This window comes from Ptychodera flava, chromosome 4, assembly GCF_041260155.1.
Source record: "Ptychodera flava strain L36383 chromosome 4, AS_Pfla_20210202, whole genome shotgun sequence".
Classification (NCBI taxonomy): domain Eukaryota; kingdom Metazoa; phylum Hemichordata; class Enteropneusta; family Ptychoderidae; genus Ptychodera; species Ptychodera flava.
In genome coordinates, this window is record NC_091931.1 from 36,287,984 (window position 1) to 36,308,689 (window position 20,706).

The following is a 20,706-nucleotide window of genomic DNA, read 5'->3' on the forward strand; positions in this document are numbered from 1 at the left end:
ACACCTGCATCTCCATCAAAGCTTCCATTTCCTACTGGACAACTGCTCTTTAGCCATAGTATAGACAGTCCGTAACTGGGCAACAATACTATCTTTAATTTTGCTATACGCTGAAGAAGTGGCACATTTCATATCACGTTGCAAAACTGGTCTACTGGCAGCAAACCTAAGTCAGGAAATAGAAAACGAAAAAGATTCACTGATATCAGTAAGATATATTTTGCAAACTGTATACTAAAAAAAATCAGCTGTAGTACGGTTTGTCGGACCAAGGTTACTTTGTTGTATTCTCGACCGCGGAGTGACGTCAGTAGGTGAAACGCATACGAGCGAGGTGAATGAGGAGAGATCAGACGATACAGAAGAGCGAATGATACAGAAATTGTGTGGAAATGTCATTTATGTATTGAAACTTTTAATATTTTGTTGGTGGTTGAAAATCCGAACTTCAATTATTTGTTTTCACGGCGCTGTGTGACGCAAAAATGACGTAAAAAACCTCAAGTACCCGGATGACCCGCGGTCGAGAATCTCATTCAACATACAGCAGGCCATAGACTCTCGAGAAAAACGAGGATCTATGAGCAGGCCTAATCTGAAAGTTTCCCCCACAGCTGAAACAATTTCTCGTAAATTTCAACAATAATGTAATATGTTTAATTATTTTCTTTACGATGCATTTTTTTCATTCGTTATGATGATATTTTGAGTAGACGACTGACTTCTGATCACAGAATATTGTGTCGATATGTTCTTGAAACACGTGGACATGTCGCGGACATCACATTTATGAAAACTACATACACATTTCGTTAAGCGTGATCGAAAAAAAATCGTGAAAACAACATTAACAGTAAATGTACCTGTGTTCTTTTGTTCTGGCATGCTTGGTAAGATCGTCTTTCTTCGGTGCTTTGTCCGGTTTTCCACTTGTAAATACGTTTTGCAAGTTGGCGTCTATGCACATCTTGCACTTCAACAAACCTCCGGTGCGGTCATGTATCAGCCACGGAAACTCACTGAACCAGCCGTTTCGCAACGATCTTGAATCGTCTCGATCGTATTTCTGGGGAGATTTTTTTCCACTTGGCGATTCACAGCCTTTTTCCTTCTCAAATTTGCCATTTCCTCCAAAGTACGACGAAATTGGCCTAAAACTACTGCTGGTACCCGCCAGACGACGTTTCTTTTTTTCCGCCATAACAAATGCGTACGTCTGCTATATGTAGCAAAAGTTTCAATTCTCACGAGAGTTCCCTATGTCTGCTGTACACTAGACAAAATGACGTCAAATTTATCGCGAGACTAGGGCTCGATTGCGTATGTCTAAAGTTTCAATTCTCGCGACAGTAGACAAATTGACGTCAAATCTCTCGCGAGACTTGGCTCGATTGGAATAGCGTATGTTGGAGAGAACACAACAATACAGAAGTGGATATAGGTTTTTTCGCGAATCGCCGAGAGAGAAGCGCAGATCAACAAAAGACTAAAAAAAGCCCTGTTCTTTCTTTGTGTGCCATATTTTTTAAACAAAAATCAGTTTCGCCACTGTGGCGAATTAGGATCGATTTTTTTTCGCCACTGTTGATTTCAATTCGCATTTGCGAACGTGGCGAATGGGCAGCGCGAACACAGGTAGACTTCAACTCTCCTAAATGACCTAACCCCCCCATCCCCTCCCCCTTGTCAATGCGGCAAGGGAGGCACAATCACCGTTTACTGTACCTATAATAAAACCCTGCACACATATGTGACAAAACAGATATATGTGAATTCGAGTCTTCTTCAATCATTCTGTTGGCCACCATTGTCAATAAATATCTGATAATCTCACCTAATCTCAAACACTGCCGTAGTATCCCTCCTTGTGACATGCTTTTCTCTGCTTCTAGCTCGGCAAAACTCTGATTGCTAGCAAAGACCAGTACATCCACTAGATTCATGATGCGATGTATGAATGAGATGCCTACTTCCAGTGGCATGCCTTGGGTTGGTTCTATGACATCGGGATCACTCTGTCAGGTAAACAACAAGACGAAAATGAACAATTATTTCAAAGACGTCAGTCTTGTAAATAGACAACTATCTACCATTGCTATTTCATTGGCATGGACAATGTAATAAACAACAGAACATGACTAAATGTCAGTATGTGCGGTCAGGGAACTTTAGTAAGTGTTGTACATTTGGGGTTTTTTCCCATCTGTTGTACTTTTTTCCATCCAAATGAGGCTATGACCACAGCTCTGTGTAGCTGTCCTCAAAGTTTACAAATGTACACGTACATTCACTTAGTATGATGGTGCCCCTCATAAATCTGAATTTCTTTGATATCTTCCAAGAAAGTCAATCAAAAGTCTCTCTATACCTACAGTCCAATTTATTTGTGCTCTGAACTTCATACAAGTGGGTGTCTTATGCACATTTAATGTTTTTTTGATGCATATAATCACAAAAAAGCGCAAAGATTAACATATTCTGTTCAACGTCTTTTTGAAAATAATTTACCATATACGGTATGGTTAATATTCATCACGTGAACATGTTGGTATAATCTTGGACTAACATGGTAAAAGGTATATGCATGTGAACTTTTCGAAATTTAATACTATTCTAAACTATGGTATTATACATGTGATACATTATGATGTGAATGGGGCACGGTAGTAACCAGGTATCTTCAACAATACCCCCAGGCAAGAATGACAACTCTAGACATAACAACTTGTATGCCTTTCTCAGTCACTAATACATTTTCATCACTACCCCAAACTCTTTACTCATGCTTCTACATGTGATGCCCACACTGTCAAGAGTTACAACTAAAGACATGGTTATTGCTATTTAAAACACTAACACTATATCATCACAACCCATCATTCTCTACTCACAGTTCTAGATGTGGCAGATGACAGCAAAGGCAGGATACCACCGCAAGAATAGATGAGATTGTCCGACACTTGTGATACCATCTGAGTGACATTCTGGACAAAGATGATATTCTCACTCGAGTTGACGCAATCAATCACAGTCTTTGTGTTTTGGCTGAAAAAGAACAAAGACAAATGAGTTTTGTATGAGACAGCACAACATACATGTACTTAATGACGCTATAGTGTAACTGAGCATAGTAAAATAGGTAACATCAATTTTATCTTAAAATTCTAGGAGAGTTAAGTGTTCACCATTCAAGATACTCTGGGAGTATACCATCCTACAGTGAATTGAAGTTCATGTGTCGTTACAATGTAAATGATAAACTCTATATGTTCATGGTAACTTTGCTTATACATGTATACTGGTGTGTTAGCAGATAAGCTGCTTCTTAGAGAATTAGAATTAAAGCACTAAATAAATGTAATGCACAAGTTAGCTTGATGGTTTGCTGGCTTTTGACTGTGAACTGGAAAGTAAGATTGTTCAACAGGATTGAGTTCAAAACTCCTCACATTGATCACAAAGTTGATATTTGACCAAGAAATATGTGACCAAGAATAATGACAAGACTACCAACTCGACACTGTCACATTTTAAAGTGGCACTCCCACTTGGTAACATTTTTAAAACACATTTTTTTAATGCCAACGGTCGATATTTGACGTGGCGACTGCGCGCGGATCACGAGATATCGATAAACATAGGGCCAAAGTCCCTGAAGCTACTATAGACATGGATACAAAATTAAGTATTTCCTGACTGTATGAAATTATCTCACTAAGGTCATCCTAGGGACCTGTAAACCAAATATTAAAGCTGTCTGACCAGCGGTTTTGAAAAAACAAGCGACTCAACAGTTGACAGAGCTCTGCTGTGTTATGTAGAGAATAACCTTTTGTGACACATGTATTGATGAAGAAGGTGGATATCTTTGATAGCTCATTTCAGGATGGCCTGACCAAAAATGGAAAAAAATTCCGTAAAAATACAGATTTGCATATTTCATCAGACTATATTAGTCTATAATAGCAAATAAACGAGAGTTAATTACATTCTAATTAAAGTAAACAAGACTTGCTTAAATCAAGATTTACGTCATAATAAAACAGCATATCTGTCAGGTTATAAAGAATCTTGAGCTGGTTATCTTTTATTTTCATCCTATTAACCAAGCACATTTTAACTTTCAAATTAACATTGTAAGTAAGTTCTGTTGAATAAGTTGAGACTGTACATACTCAGAGAAAGTACACTGAAGAGACAAATGTTTGTAACTTAAGAAGTTCAAGGTCATCAAAAGCATTATAAGGAATCATGTTACACTTTCATTGCACTGTTTACACAGATTGCATAATTGCTATAAATAGCACAAGGAATCTTACAGCCCAGCTTTACCATAAAACCCTATCACTTTGACCACTCTTTTAATTGACCACTCTATTTTTTCCTCAAAAAGTAATCTTATTTTATCCTTACCAAGTCAACCATAAATGGAAATTAGAACTTTCTCTATCTCTATTTATTTGACCACCCTATCATGACAAACTATTATGAGCAATTTCTTTTAGATAACATAAATGGTGGTTCAGAATATATCAAAGTTGGGATTCAGGAAAGTTGCCTTTACATGTTTTAATCCTCCAAGATGGTAAGCATTTCACTATGAACTGTCAAAAAAAGGTGAACTTTCTGATAATTCCACACTAAAATTATTTTGGCTTTGATGATTTCCTAATTAATTCAATTATTTAAAATCATATTAATTATTTTTTCCTGGGTGAATTGATAGGGTTTATACAGTACAAGAATTACAATGTAATTACAATGTAAATCGAATTTTGACCAAAAATGACAAAAAAATTCCTTAAAAGTACATATTTGCATATTTCATTACAATTTGAACAAATCTAAGTTGGGTTATCCCTAGGGACCTGTATACCAAATAACAAAGCTGTCTGACCAGCGGTTATGAAGAAGAAGATTTTTTACCAAAAACACCTTTTTTGGCATTAATTTGCCTATTTTCAACAATATCAAAAAATTAAAAAAAATAGTTTCTCAAAATCATATTTTTCATCTACACAACAAATATCAAATCAGTAAGTACTGCGGTTCTCAAGATATTTGAGTGGACGGACGCCTCACAAACGGACATACATACATACATACATACAGACTGACGACGGACGCCGGACGGATACCCATCCCAATAGCTTCTATAGACTATAGTCTATAGTAGCTAAAAACATGTCATTTCCCGAGTGTATTTTTCACATCCCGAAGTTTTACGATCGTTTCTGATTATGACGCGAAATCCACCGAAGGTCTGTTGTTGTGCTGATTGACGATATTCTAGGGAGTCCATAATAAGTTCGAACGACGCAATTTTACCTCCCACTGCGAAGACTTTATATACAGCATTATGCTTTTACCACAGGTCAGTTTTTGAAAACTTCTTCTTAGCTTTGTCGTTGTCATTATTCTAAATCAGTTGTATTATATTTTTAACCAATACCACATATACATAAGTGTATACGTGTTAAATATTAGCCGCCTCCGATGACTACATTTTGTCGTCTGCCACACAGTACGCCGCGCGCGTGGTATGCGTCTATGCATACCACGCGGTGGCCGCTATGTATCAACCGCACGTAACTGGGCTAGTCACCTATGCGAATTCTGGTGGAATCAGCAAAAATTGTTTTTTCGTTTTATCACCAAGTCAGTAAGACTCAGCTTTCTCCCACGGGGCATGACCAATCACCGAGGCAAGTGGTACTGTGGCGTACAGCAGCGTCAGTGTAGACTCGTACTCCATAGCTTAGTTGAAAATGGCCCCAGTGCCGAACGTTCGATGTTCGGAAGCTGAATTTAGGTGGGCCACCGGAATTCAAACTTTTACTTTTTTGAAGACATGTTTTTATCGATATCTCGCGATCCGCGTGCAGTCGCCACGTCAAATATCGACCGTTGGCACTAAAAAAATGTGTTTTAAAAATGTTACCAAATGGGAGTGCCACTTTAAACCCCTTTCCTCTTACGCCTCTGTGGAGAGTCAATATTGAAATAGAATAAAACAGAGTTGCACAAAAATAAACAAGTAAACAAGCTGATGCCTGAAATTGGGGAATCACACATACCTTCTCCAGACCTGTATGTCAGTTTCTATGGCAAACAATAAATCAGACATAAGTCTTTGGTGCATGTGAGACCAGCCAAACTCTGGTATTCTGTAAGGTACCCTGTGAGGGCCTGGGCTGAAATGTTGTGTAGGATGTACACCACCTGTCCTGGGCCGGGCACCAGGCTGCAAGTACGCCCTCTGGAGATAGCTATTGGCCGTCTGGGTACCCTGCTCTGACCTGACGCTCTGTGAAGACGTTGGGCTCTGGGACCCTTCTGGGCTCTGTGAGTAGGAAGGGCTGAGAGATGCAGCCTGACTGGGCGTCTGTGATGTGCTGGAGCTCTGCGAGGCGGTGGCACTCTCCACTGCACTGCTGCTCTGTGATGCGTTAGAGCTGCCAGTTGGGCTGCTTACTTCTGTAATACTCTCACTCTGTGAAGTTGACATTGACTTTGTTGGGGTTGTCTCGTGGCTACCTGTGTCCATACTCTCCTGTGATAGGGATGCTTCGCTGTGATCGCCCTCTGTGGTGGCAGTGGTGCCATCTTCCTTGCCACTGCTGGCTGTTGTCTCTGTCTCATTCCCAGTACTTTCACTGCTCTGCTGTTTCTCAAGATCCTCCGCCATCTCCTCGGTAACACTTGCTTCTGTTGCTATTCTCTCTTCATCTTTCCCTGTCTCTGAATCACCTAGATCAGTTTCAGATTTCTGAGATTCTACTGTGGTCTCCTCCTCTTTGCCACTTTCATCCTTTTGTGTCTCATCTGCGGCATCCTTTACATCACCCTCATCCTCTCTCTTCTCTTCTGCATCCACGGAAACAGACTTTGATTCAACTGACTCTGCCTCTGAAGGATCTTTTTTGTCTTCAGTTCCATCACTCTGATCCAATTCTTTACTTTCACTATGATCTGTGGTGTCTCTTCCTTCACACCTTCTTCTGTAGATTCCTCCTTAGTTTCATTGGATCCTTCATCTGGTACAGCATCCTCTGTTTCTTCAATTGTCTTTTCAGAGGGTTCATCCTTTTCACTGACCACCTCCACAACTTCAGCTTGATTCTCAACATTCTCATTGTTCTCCCTCATCCACATCTTCCTGCACCTTTGTCTCTTTCTCTGTCGTCTCCATGGCATCTCTCTCAGCCTCTCTCTCTTTGATCACGGTGGGGCTTCTCTTGCTTGCATCATTCTGAAAGGCGTTCACTTTCTCCACCACCTGATCGATGACGCTGTCCAGAAATTCCTTCACTTCTTCTTCCCTGGTCTTTGGAGCCTCCGTCGTTGCCACGGCAGCAGATGATGCAGTTCCTACATCGTTTCCTTCTGCATCTTTCTTTGGTTCGTCTTCCACCATGACACATTCCAAGTCTCCGCCGGCCATCAATGCCAGGGTGCTGACTGAGGTGTCTTCAGAGATTTCCTCATTGGCCTGGGCAGTCACTGCTGCTGAAACACTGTTGGCAACAAACGGCGGTCTACTGTTCTGTTGCTTTTGATACTGTTCATAGATCTTGGCCAGTTGTACCTTGTGATCTTCAAAGGAAACCTGTTTGAGGTGTAAAGAATACATGTAGTTGCAGCATTTTAACATCCTTTCTTGGGTAACCTCAAATCTCTAAACTCTGAACATCTTGAAAATGGGAAACAGTAAACCCTGGAAATCGCAAAAACACTGTAATCATACATGTACCAACTGTAATTTGGAGCTTAAAGGGACAAAGTCGCCCATTTTTCGTAAATTTTGTTTGATACAAGATACTACTTATATTGTTTGACATGTTGAAAGATACTGAATGAATGGGTGACCATGAATATGTATTCAACCCCGGTTTTAGACACGATACGTAAAACCATCGCGAAAATGACCAATAATTCATTTTCGCGATGTTTCATTTAATTTGTCTAAAACCGGGGTTGAATATATGCATGGTCACCCATTCATTCAGTACCTTTCAACATGTCAAACAATATAAGAAGTATCTCGTATCAAACAAACTTTATGAAAAATGGGCGACTTTGTCCCTTTAACTTCAAGTTCAATATTAAATATTACGTCAGTTTTCAGATTCAGATTTCTTGCTACATTACCATGTATAATGACAAGTGTAGCCATGTTGGAACACTGATATTTAATGACTGTGATCACTGTAACCACATCAATATTTCATTTTGGAATTTTCAAATTACCTTAGAATGTATGATAGCCAGTGTATCAACCCAGACTCTCCATCCTCCCCATTCATATTTCATGGCATGATGTAACAGCATTCTGAGCAGAGAGTACACCATCTCTGTTACTTTCTTTTCATCGTCTTTCTTGGGATAGATGTACGCCAGTCCCAGCATCCAATCCTGCCATACTGAACACTGCAGTAAAATTCTACAGGCAGAAAAAAATCACACAAAAATGAACCAGTGAAAGATTCCACCCCTTTTGAATGGCAAAATTTGGTTCAAATCCATTGTTTGCTACACAGTGGTTATTCTAAGATTGAGAGGAAAGGGTATAAGCTGAGCAAATCGCATCGACTGTTTTGATGGAAGATGCCTAAAAATGTCACAAATAAAACAAAAGTTCTCAAAATACTAGTATTACTGGTTTTCTGTACTTGAATGCAGTAATTTTCTGAACAAAAATCAAAAGAGATGGTGCTAACCATCTTGTCATTTAAATTGATATGATTTCTATTCCCAATGTATGTTATCACGACAAAAGTCATTTATGGTATCAAATGACTTTTTGCCAAGGTTTTCACGGTTGTTAAAAACCTATCATTTTCCGACTCACCTCCTGTTTTCTCTGCTGTGGTTGAACAGTAATATCATATCTGACAGAAATAGTTTCCTGACCTCCAGTGTGGCATCACTCTGTGGTGACTGTCGAATCAACTTAGCAACCACTTGGAATAAACCTACAAAGTGAAAAATCATACATGCAGCAAAAATTTGATGAACATTGTACCACATATTTTTTGTCCTGTTTCCTTGTACGTCATGTTTGGACACAAAAAATTCAAAGTAATCTTAGTGATAACCAGAAAAAAAGGCAGACCAAGAAGAGATGGACACACAAATTGCAAGCTTTTGTCTGTAGTCTTTGCCATTCTTTGTCAGTTGGTCAATGATGCTGCATATCAGGATGTCCGACGAGCACTCAGTTTAGCTTCTCCTCTACCATCAATGCCAGTGGATGAATTGAGCACAGAAAGTTAATTTGACAAATATTTGGCGGGGACTAGGTCACTGACAAAACCAAACATATACCAATACAGTGACTTAATAAAATTCAAAAGAATTAATAATGTCTTACCAGGGTTCATGACTCTGTAGGTTTTATCAATGTCTGCATGTTTGCCCTGGATAATTTGTGTCGTCACTCTCTCTGTCAATATCTAACAAGAAACAGAGAGACAGAGTTTACTTATGTAGACAATCTTCCACACTCGACATGCCACATATGACCACATTGTGAACAGGGAAATCAATTTAATCAGTTACTCAATGAAAAAATTGTCCCAAGAAGAACAATAGATGATGTAAGAATTCATTTACAAATCATTTCTGTTACAACATTCATACAAAATCGGTATCACACTCTAACTTCAAGTATCCGAGTTAACAGGAAACTAAAATATTATGTTTTGATGTCTAAAATAATACTGTAACATGTTAAGGTACATGTAGAATGCGTCTGAGTGATTCAGACTCCTATACTGTGACAATTCTTGTATGACATACTAATTGTAGTGGCTTATTTTAAAGCTCTTTGAGAAGGAAAAATTCTAAACTTCTTAGTTTTTTGAAAATTGAAACTTTTATTTTTCTCCATAGAGTTAACACAAAGATGGCAGCCATTTTGAATTTCAAATATCAGTAAATATCAGTAATTTGTTTCTCTAGTACCAAAATTTGCATGGTGACCCCTGATTTTAATTCTTGATTTGGTAAGCGAATTGTTGAAAGTATCACTGAGGAAAGTTTGAGTAAGAGTTTAAGTGTTTCATGTTCGAGGCGCGTACTACCTTAATTAAAAAATGCTGAATGTAGTCAGATCAATGCACAAAGCTCACTGCCATATATCTTGGTAAGATGAACTGGAAGGCTTGATTCACTGTGTCAGCGACATTTGGAGCAACAGATTTACTTTCTGCCTGCAGGTAACAAACTGAAATCCTAAACTTGTAAACTTACCTCAAAGAGTGAACTGTATGACATGACTGTCAGTACGTTGTTGTTGAGTGACAGTCTTTCACCGAGCAGAGAGTATAAACTATGGCTGTACATGATGTCCAGTTTACGTCTAAAAGTACAAACAATTATCTCACATGGAGATTTTAAAACTCAACAGCTTTTTTAAAGTTATCGACTTGTTCCTGTAGTTTGTAAAGCTATAAGACCTGCTCATCAAATATAGTACTCCAAAATAAAACTGGCAAAATCATATCATAGAGTTACAATACATCATTGTAAACATTTGTATATTGGCTTCCTGTTATCATTTTCTTTAATATTTATCTTCAACACATGCAGTCAAGTATTTTCTTTGAATTTGTAGTTCATAACACATCCATTTCTGATGATCCACATGGCTTTTACTTCACTTTCTCACATTTCAAATACTTCAAATACTTTGCAAAAGTCACATGACATTTCTTTTCTAATTGTGGTATGTTTGCTGGAAGTTGATGAGTCAGCATTTTCCGACAGAGGAAATTGTACAATAGAACAAGTCATCGTTGATGACACAGTCCCCGCTTGTCATTTTGTTATAATCTCTTTAGGTAGCTGTGGAATGACATTGATGCAACGGGTGCATCAGGCCTGTGACTTGCATAATAAAGTAATCTGAGGAACGTTCAATAAAAGACTCATCTCTGCCGGTGTTGACCACTAAAGGAACTTTTGATTACATCACACATAACGATGCCCTCACTGCCTCTAGTGTCCTGACAGCACATACTATAGTCTATACACATGGTTTGGTGGAATTTTCGAAATGGTATGGGATCGGGTATGTTGTTGTAATCAGCCATTTTGGATCATATAATGAAACAAATTAATGTGCACAAGAATGCAGCTATATCACGTTTAAACAAAATCAGTCCATTGAAGGACAGTGACCTATGTTTATAAAATTGAAATCAAATGGCTGTCTATTGACCATATGGATCGTAGCACAAAATTAGTAGACATGCATAAGTATGCCATAGTACTTTATCTTTGTACCAAGTCTCAACAACATTGGATAAGGAATATTTGCATATGATTAAGCCTCAAAGACATGAAAAAATCCAAAAATGACAATCTGGCAGCCATATTGGAACATGTCACGAAGTAAATTGACATGTATACATGTATGTGTGCCATAGTGCTTGATCTTTGTGCCAAGTTTGGACAAAATGGGTTAAAAAACCTTTGAATTATGCTTCAAAGACATGCAAAATTCCAACAAAATGGCAGTTCTGCAGCCATATTGGATCCTATCGCAAGGTTAATTGATACATGCATATGTATGCCATAGTGCTTTGCCTTTGTGCCAAGTTTGAACAAAATCAGTTCAAGGATGTTTGAGTTATGGTTCAGAGACATGAGAAAATCGCAAAAAAATGGACGCCTGTCGGCCATATTGGATCATATCATGAAATAAAGTGGCGTTCATATGAAGGGCATAATGTTTTGCTTTTGTGCCAAATTTGAACAGAATCGGTTCAAGGATGTCTGAGTTATGGTCCAAAGACATGAAAAATCGCAACAAAATGGCTGCCTCACGCCCATATTGGATCGTATCCCAAAATAATTTTACATGCACATGAAGGCCATAGTGTTATGCCTTTGTGCCAAGTTTTAACAGAATCTGTTCAAGGATGTCTGAGTTATGATCCAAAAACATGAAAGATCCCAACAAAATGGCCGCCTCACGCCCATATTGGATCGTATCGCAATATAATTTGACAAGCATATGTAGGCCATAGTGTTATGCCTTTGTGCAAAGTTTGAACAGAATCGGTTCAAGGATATTTGAGTTATGGTTCAAAGACATGAAAAAATCGCAAACAAAATGGCCGCCTCGCGGCCATGTTGGATCGTATCGCAAAATAATTTGACATGCACATGTAGGCCATAGTGTTATGCCTTTGTGCCAAGGTTGAACAGAATATGTTCAAGGATGTCTGAGTTATGGTCCAAAGACATGAAAAATCACAACAAAATGGCCGCCTCGCGCCCATATTGGATCGTATCGTGATATAATTTTACATGGATATAAAAGCCATAGTGTTATGCCTTTGTGCCAAGTTTGAACAGAATCTGTTCAAGGATGTTTGAGTTATGGTCCAAAGACATGAAAAATCGCAACAAAATGGCCGCCTCGTGGCCATATTGGATCGTATCACAAAATAAATCGACGTGCATCTGTAGGTCATAGTGCTATGCCTTTGTGCCGAGTTTGAACGAAATTGGTTCAGCAGTGTCTGAGAAACTGTTGATGACGGACGGACGGACGGACGGACGGACGGACGGACGCACAGACGGGACCCAATCTATAAGTCCCCGCCGGACTTCGTCCGCGGGGACTAACAAGTCACACTGAACAAAATTAGACAAACAATGAAGGAGAGTAGGCAGTTTGTCCCTTTGAAAGCACTGTGCCTTACTTTTGTGGCATTTTCCCAAGGAAGAATGCAAGCGTCTTCATGGCCATCACTCGGATAATCTCATCTTTGGATGCTAACAGCTTGTAAATCACCCTGCATAAATGGAACATTGAAAAAGACAGCTATAAGTAACTCTACTCAACAATGGTACGGCCAAAACACATTCTTATCCATGCAGATTGTGGACATATTTACAGGGAATGAGATGAACAGTAAACAACATGGTGAGATTTTCCTGGCACTCAATATTTTACAAGAATATTTGTCACAAACAATGTCAATTTTAGCAGTCACATACAAGAAAGTGATAATTGGATATTTGTATAGTCATTGGTATACATGCATGTGTTGTGACGCTACAGTCTATCTGTAATGGGTTCAGCTGACCGTACCTAACATCACAGGTTCTAAAATACAATGAATTGACTATCGTTACAGTCAAACGTTACACAAACCCAATGACAATTTTCTCAATACTGAACATAAAATCCTCTCTCTGACCTGATTCCATTTTTCTTATCAAATGCTGGCACCATCGTATTGCCATGTTCAGCCATCAGTGAAAGCAGCATTTGAAGCACATCTCTCAAGTTTTCATCCTGTCAAGATAACATAAATATAAAAAGAATACGAACATCTGAAATTGTCCACGTACATCCCTTACGATGAGAATCACTAAAAACAGCCTGAAGAAATCTTTACTGATCAAGTACCGGTATATCATGGCCATTTTTATGATAGCAATTAAAAGTTACACAAGCACTATCATAACGTCATCATTAAATTCATTGCAAACGACATCATCGCCATCAGCAATGATATCTACCTACAACATATAAATAATCAATATTATCATTAGAATTACGAATATTTTCCAGATTACAGCAGATCTCTGCAAACAACTACAGGCAAAATCCATAATTAATAGTGGATAATTTAAAAAGCAAATCAACAGAGAAGTCAGGCTGTTTGCAAGATATGTATAATCACCATGGAGACACACTGTAACATTAGAATCTATTTCCAGTCTTGATTAAACTTCAAGATCATTTCCTTTGAGAAAGAAAATATGATATTTTCATAGCAGAATATTTGACAGTACTGTTTGCTTACAATATGCACCCTGTATGTCTCTATTAAAATGAAGTGATGAGAACTGTTTCAAACCCATAACAATATAATCAACCTATTTGATAAGCTCCGCGTCGCTGACAGCGGAGCTAAAAAGTAGATTACGCATGTTTCAAGCCAAACGGCATGTGGATGAGACAAGACTGTTGTCATGGATACCTCATGTATGGTGACGAGATAGTTGAGCAAACTCTGCAGCTCTTCATCATTTGTGTTTCTATCTTTCAGTATCAGTTGTTTCACCATCAAAAGCAACAGCGCCCTCAGCTGTCGCAACTCTTCACGACATGGCCTTGTTCCATCTGTGAGTGAAAAGAATATGTGACACGAATTATTAAAATCACCAGTATATCATTCATAAAAATCAGCTGCTTGTTGCAAAAAACAGTAATGAGTACCAGACATAGCCAGGAATTAAAACAATTTTTGTTGGTTTTGCTTTTCTGCATGGAGCTTGACTGTGTGGTCAGAGCTGTTCACATTCTGCACCAATTGCAGGTTAATCTTTCTCGTGTTTGTGATTTACAATAATATGCTTTTTTAAATTTTGGACACTGACTGTATATATCTTATGTTCATGAGATACATGTATGCATATGGCATTTTCAAAATAGAATCACTTTAAATACTTTGATGGGCTTGCTACGGGAGTAAGAATCTCTCACATCATGGATTCTCCTTTCACAATCAGAAAGACCACATTAAAAGGTACACAACAGCACAGACAACAAATTATGCACTGAACTTACCAAGGCCCTTTGGTGTGATACCCGATCTATCCTCAGGGTTTACAATCCAATAGTAATACTTCAATGCATGCATCAATTGTAATACTGTGCTAACTCTGCGGATGTTGGTAAATATGGCCGTCTGACTAATAAACTCTGTGGCAAGGTATGTGTACAATGCCATTTGGACCTGACAAAGAAACAATACCTCATTAGTGCTAGTTTTTATCTTCTCTCATTTACTTCCAAAGTCAATTCTTGTTCATAGGTATCTACAACTGCTATCAACAGTGTCATTCTTGTCATCCGACTGTCATCATCATTATAATTATAATTGTCATCATCATTGTCATCGTCATCATCGTTGTCATCATCATCATCATCATCACCATCATCATCATCATAATTATCATCGCCATCATCACTATTGACAACAACGTCATCATTATCACCTACACATACATTCTCAAAAGCATCCTTTCTACAAAAACACTCATCAGTGTTATTGTTAGAGATCTTGTTTCTTCAATTTGGACTTCAAGACTGCTGAGGCTTCAAGCTTGATGGATTGATTAGTCTATATATCATCGTTATTGTTGACAATTTTATCTCCTTCTCTGACATTCTCACCATTGTTATCATCATTACCAAGGTAACCTTCACTACCATGTTTATAAGTACGTTCATCATTGTCCTCATCATTATCATCATCATCATTATTATTATCATCAACATCACCATCAACGCCATCATTTTTCAAACACATCCCTTACCCTGGCTGGAGTGTAGATCCACAGTGTTGGGTTGAACAGAATGTAGTCTACTAAATTCTTCAGTAATGTCATTCCAGTCGGCAATCTATTCAGATACTTGGCTAGTGTCAGCAGTGATTCCAACACTGCTTCTGTGATGTGATTGGTTGAGGACTATGATGGGGTAAAAACAGCAAGGTCAAAGTTCAACAGACCCAGAAGTTTAAATAGGAGTCAACAAACAAGCACAACATGTAAGAACTAGTCAAAACTTAATGACTGTACAAGCTGGTCCAGGGTGCTGTATCCAGTAGTGGACATCAACAGTCTACTTGGATACACTACTCTGTTTTGAAAAGAACAATACATATAACATGCCATTGTTACTTGCATTCCGTTATAAATTCCACTTTAAATAGCTCCACCATTGGACTTACAGAAATCACATTTCCATCTCAATCTTTAACAATTGCAAAACATATTCCATCAGCAAGTGCAAAGTGCATAATAATTGTATTCTATTCAGAGATAATTTTGATAATTACTGATACTCACTTTTTGCAAGAGATATCCCAATATAAGGAATCCCTTGACTTGTATCATCTGTTGCTGAGTTGTCACTGAGCTTCCTAGCAGATCACACAGAAGAGCCAGTAATGTTGAACTAAAATAAAAATATCAACCAAAACATAGGCAAATTTTAAAATCAACCAGCAAAGATGAAGGATGTGGTTTGGAGACCTTGTGCACTAATATTCACAAGTGCTCAGTATATGCAACACATTGAAAAGTCAGGCCTACAATTTTATGGGCCTGTCTGTTTTTGTTTAATTAACCTGTCTGTAGTCTATAATTTTACTTGTCCTCAAGGAAAAATTGTATGAATACATGGACAATGTCTGCTTGGAACAGTGGCACAGCTTCCTGCCATGTATTTGTTATTCTGGCAACGCAGTCTAAAGACAGAAATCTGACTCCAGATTATTGATTTTCTCTCTAGCTAGAAGACATGCCAACGTGCATCAGCAATACAAGAGACTGCAGCTTGACATCAATACAATTAGAACGAGAAGAAACATCAAGGGTTGTCCTTGTTATGTCATGCCATATTAATCTTCATTAAATTTCAGTGATACACTTGTACTCTATCTACTCTATCACATTTAAACTTGCAGCTACAGTGCCTCCCTGTATTGAAAGTGGGTGTGAAATGCCAAACTGATTAGCTACATCCAAACATCTAACCGAGTGATTAAACAGACAAATAGAAAGAATTGAGAAGACTCACCAGATGGAATAATCCACTTCTCCTTCACCTTCCCTGTTTTGTTGTTTGTAATCCAACTGAGTAAATAATGGGAAGAGTACCTGGATACCACCAATGGAATGCAGTGCACTGTGGATGGAATGGGTGACTATGGCTTTCACTCCCTGCAATGAAACAATCAGGAACCATGGAAAAAGTTGATCAAAATAATCAGAAATCATGGAAAAGTTGATCGGAATAATCAGGAACCATGGAAAAGTTGATCAGTATAATCAAGGGGGAAAAATCTGACAGCGTAAAGAAATATAAAGACATCTCTCAGATTTATTTCATCCTAATAGTATTATTCTTACAGAGAATTTTGTACCTAGCCTTGATCATTAAAAAAGTTAATAATCTAACCAGTCTACCTCATCAGTTTTTTTTTTAATGAACTTGAATGTTTGGTGAATGTTACTCCATTAGTTGAGATGGATATTCTATTTCAAGATGAAAATAAGATTTCTGAGGTAAGCCTGGTTTTATAAAAACACTTCATAACTTGCTAGCTGTCATATAGCAAGCAGCATTTGGTAAAAGTGGGATGCACAAATTTCGTGGCTAGATAGAGGGCGCTGTGCAAAGAAACCAACCACATTTAATCACAGTAATAACAGTGTAATTAAGTTCAGGTATTGAGTCTCTCAGGTCAAGGTCAATAAACTTAATGTTATTAAAATAATCCATTCTTTTCATTCTAATTCTCTACCCATTCCTTTCCTTTAATATTCTAAGTGATCTTGACTTCTTGGTTTGAATACTCATCTCTGATAAAATGAAAACAAAGTTGAGCATTGTACAAACAAGGAAGAAAAACCATACTTAACAGCTTTGATGAATGTTGACCAAATAAATGTAATGAGCTCCTCCATAGACTCTACTGTGAGCACCCTGTCTAACACAGGTTGTAAAAATCTACACATTGATGTGAATGAAAAGGATGCATGGAGTCCAACACAAAGAACACCACTTTGGTACCTACACTGTTGCATTGTGGGTACCATTATTTACCGTTTGGCTGCAGGAAAACCTTCATTTCGTTTCTCTAAATACACATACATTCGTAAATTTGTTTAACAACACTTGCAGACATTTTCTAAGACAAGATACAACTTTAAATCCTAAACGTGAGCTCACCTGCAGCATGAGGGCGTGTGGTGAATGGACAAAGTATGATTGGTTTCCCTTTGGTGACGATTCCAAACACAGCTGTGAATCGGATGCTATGGGATTGTATGTGAACACCATGCTGTTGGCCAGCTTGCCGTCGTACAGTGTCTTCTTACACTGGTCTGATAACAGCAAGTCACTCTCCGAGTCAAACTTGAATAAACTCTGCAGGGAGAGACCCATTTTTTCATACATCATGCCATGATAAAAATACAATTAAATCCTAGATCTTGCTTAATTATGACAACGACAGCACGTGATACCATCATCTGTACTGGTATATGCATGGCATGGATTTTCCTTAAACAGTATTCAATCACTATGAACCTCCTCATGTCCACGGAGCTTAAAGTGGCATTGCTCATTGTAACATGTTTTATACATCTTAATTTGATGCCAACAGTCAATATTTGACCTTAAACTTGTGGGCAGACTGTGCAAAATCAGGTGATTTTCACAATCTGACGTTTTGAGACCATTTCTGGATTTAAATGGAGGAACTCCAAAGGTGGTCATCTTTCTGATTCATAACATTCTAGGGAGTCCATAAGAAACAAAGTATGCACTTCTACACTGTGCCATATTCCATTTACAAAGTGTAACTCCCTGGCTCAGATCACAAGAACGCAAGTAACATCCAATTAAACTGTAATTGGTCGTCAAAATACACACTTCTCAAAAAAGACACTTTTTTGTCATTTTTGTAAGATTCAAGCATAACTGAAGATGAACTGTTGGTATTTAAATAATGTTTAAGACATGTTACACGCTTTAACACTTTCACCGCAGGAGGGCACATTCTGCGCCAACGGCCAGACTGCGGGAGGCGCGTAAACGCGCCAAGAACGTACGCGTTTATATGCGTTCGATATACGTTGGCTTTGTCTGATCTACATCATGTTTGTTGACTATTTCCTCAAGCCTAGTGTAGCGTACGAGGTAGAGGTCAAACCTAAATGAGCATGCGCGCAAAATTTGTAAACAAATGCCGCCATACTCGGTCATTTCTCCGCCGTAATTTGTAAGGATCGTCTGATCAGTTGTTATTTTTCTGTCAGGGGGTATTTAAAAATGGCGACGCGGGCACAGTTTAAAACTGACTAAGCCCTTGAGCATGTTTTCCTAGACAGTGATAGTGGAATTGTCACTGGTCGTGAAACTAACTCGAAGGAGATAGCGGAAGTCAAATTTCAAATTACAACTCTAATATCGAACTTGAATATATTCCCAAACTAGTTGAGCAAAGACAGAGATTGCAAGCAAGACAGAAAGGTACTCCAACTGAGCATGCTGAGAGAAAAGTGCTACAAAGGGTCGGTGACCAACGTCATAAATGTTGATGGGGTATCCTGTGGATGTTGTACGACATCAATCTATCAGTGACAATTACACATCGGACTAGCTACAACTATATAAGCATATATATAATATATCTCTCTTTTGAATGTCAGATGATACCTGTTGTTCGAAGATGAACTTGTAATAAATATGCATATTTACCTCATTTATGTTGAATATGTTTTAGAGTATGTGTTCCCCCTGCTTAATTTGAGTTAATATAATGTAAGTGGTAATTTTATAAGTGTTACGCTGACAAAAAATACATTTATATATTGAAATAACAAAAAATGCAACATTTTTTGAATTTTTTTCTAAAATCCAATATGGCCGCCATTATCAAGTGACCTTCCAGATGAGTCACGTTACTTTTTGTTCACTTTTATGATGCTCTGTCATATTGCAATACTCACTGAAAAAATTGTCCCGAATACTCGTATAGTTACAAAGATACAGCTCATGCATGTAAATCAATATTTATAAGGCCATATATCCATAGAAAACTACGCACTGGAACGCACGTATAAAAATTAATTACGCAGTGAAAGTGTTAAAGGAGGAGCCTCCTTTTAAAAGGGCGCAAAGCTATGGCGGCGTTCATTGTGTAACTGGACACCAAACAGGCAACATGCGGGCACATGCTCCAGAAAATGCCACTTTATAGTTTTTTCCGGCCACAAAAACTCAGATAGACTGCCAAGCAGTCAGCGCGAAGCTGCTGCCATTCGAACTCTGTGGTTATATTCAAATTCTAACATGACTGGAAGACGATTTTTTAGGAAATTTGAGCGTTGATGGTGGGGAAATAATGACCGTTGGCGATTTGAACCGACCGTCAATCAAACGCTTGTATAAACTCTGTTTGCAGGATTAGCAAAAGGTGCCAAAAGGTTGAGATCAGTTTGTGTAATTCATGTTACAGAAATCAAACATTGTACTGGCCAAGTGTTTGACAGGGAAGAGAACTCCACTAATACGAGAACCTGGGATTCAAAATTGCGGCTTTAAAGCAAAAATTCATAATTTAAACAATTAAGTGAAGTGAATACAACACATGTATTTGCTACAATGCCGGCCATTGGCTCATAGTTTCAATACAGAAACTAAATCGAATAATTGTACGCCGTCTTCTCTATGAAACAAGCTGCTCCAATAAAGACAACATTTCACCACACTGGATGATATCACGATAAAAGAACACCATAAAACAGATAACTCTTTTTGCATGAATAATTTATTGATCAGTCATCGATTTGTGTAAGTTTTCCACACATTTTGGGGCCAGCACTGATTAAATTTTTATAGAAGTACTCAGAAAAAAAAAACATTGCTTGTGGGAAATTCAAATGTTCAAGGACTAAAATATTTCAGTGAAAAGCACTCAGAAGATGTCTTACAATTTGCGGTAGCCATGGTCACCTACAATAATGATTTGACAACTGAGTGGGAAGTAGTGGGTGGGGTATCAGACATGACTATACCCTGAACTACAGAGAACTTGGGTTCCGATCTACTTGTCTTTGTTTGTCTTGTTTTGTTTGTTAAAAATGTGTTGTGATGTGTAC

The 20,706-nt window shown here is 38.2% G+C and overlaps 1 protein-coding gene across 1 annotated transcript in view; it reads right to left on the reverse strand.

The window, feature by feature from the left end:
- LOC139132260 (neurobeachin-like) overlaps positions 1-20,706 on the reverse strand; it is a 240,835-nt gene that overhangs the window by 130,659 nt on the left and 89,470 nt on the right. The window contains 16 exon segments of the mRNA XM_070698649.1: positions 1,835-2,015; positions 2,892-3,045; positions 6,078-7,015; positions 7,139-7,609; positions 8,251-8,443; positions 8,852-8,975; positions 9,374-9,455; positions 10,255-10,363; positions 12,717-12,809; positions 13,218-13,315; positions 14,007-14,149; positions 14,597-14,765; positions 15,349-15,501; positions 15,883-15,991; positions 16,616-16,758; positions 17,771-17,968. Coding sequence (XP_070554750.1) covers positions 1,835-2,015; positions 2,892-3,045; positions 6,078-7,015; positions 7,139-7,609; positions 8,251-8,443; positions 8,852-8,975; positions 9,374-9,455; positions 10,255-10,363; positions 12,717-12,809; positions 13,218-13,315; positions 14,007-14,149; positions 14,597-14,765; positions 15,349-15,501; positions 15,883-15,991; positions 16,616-16,758; positions 17,771-17,968 — 3,358 coding nt within the window.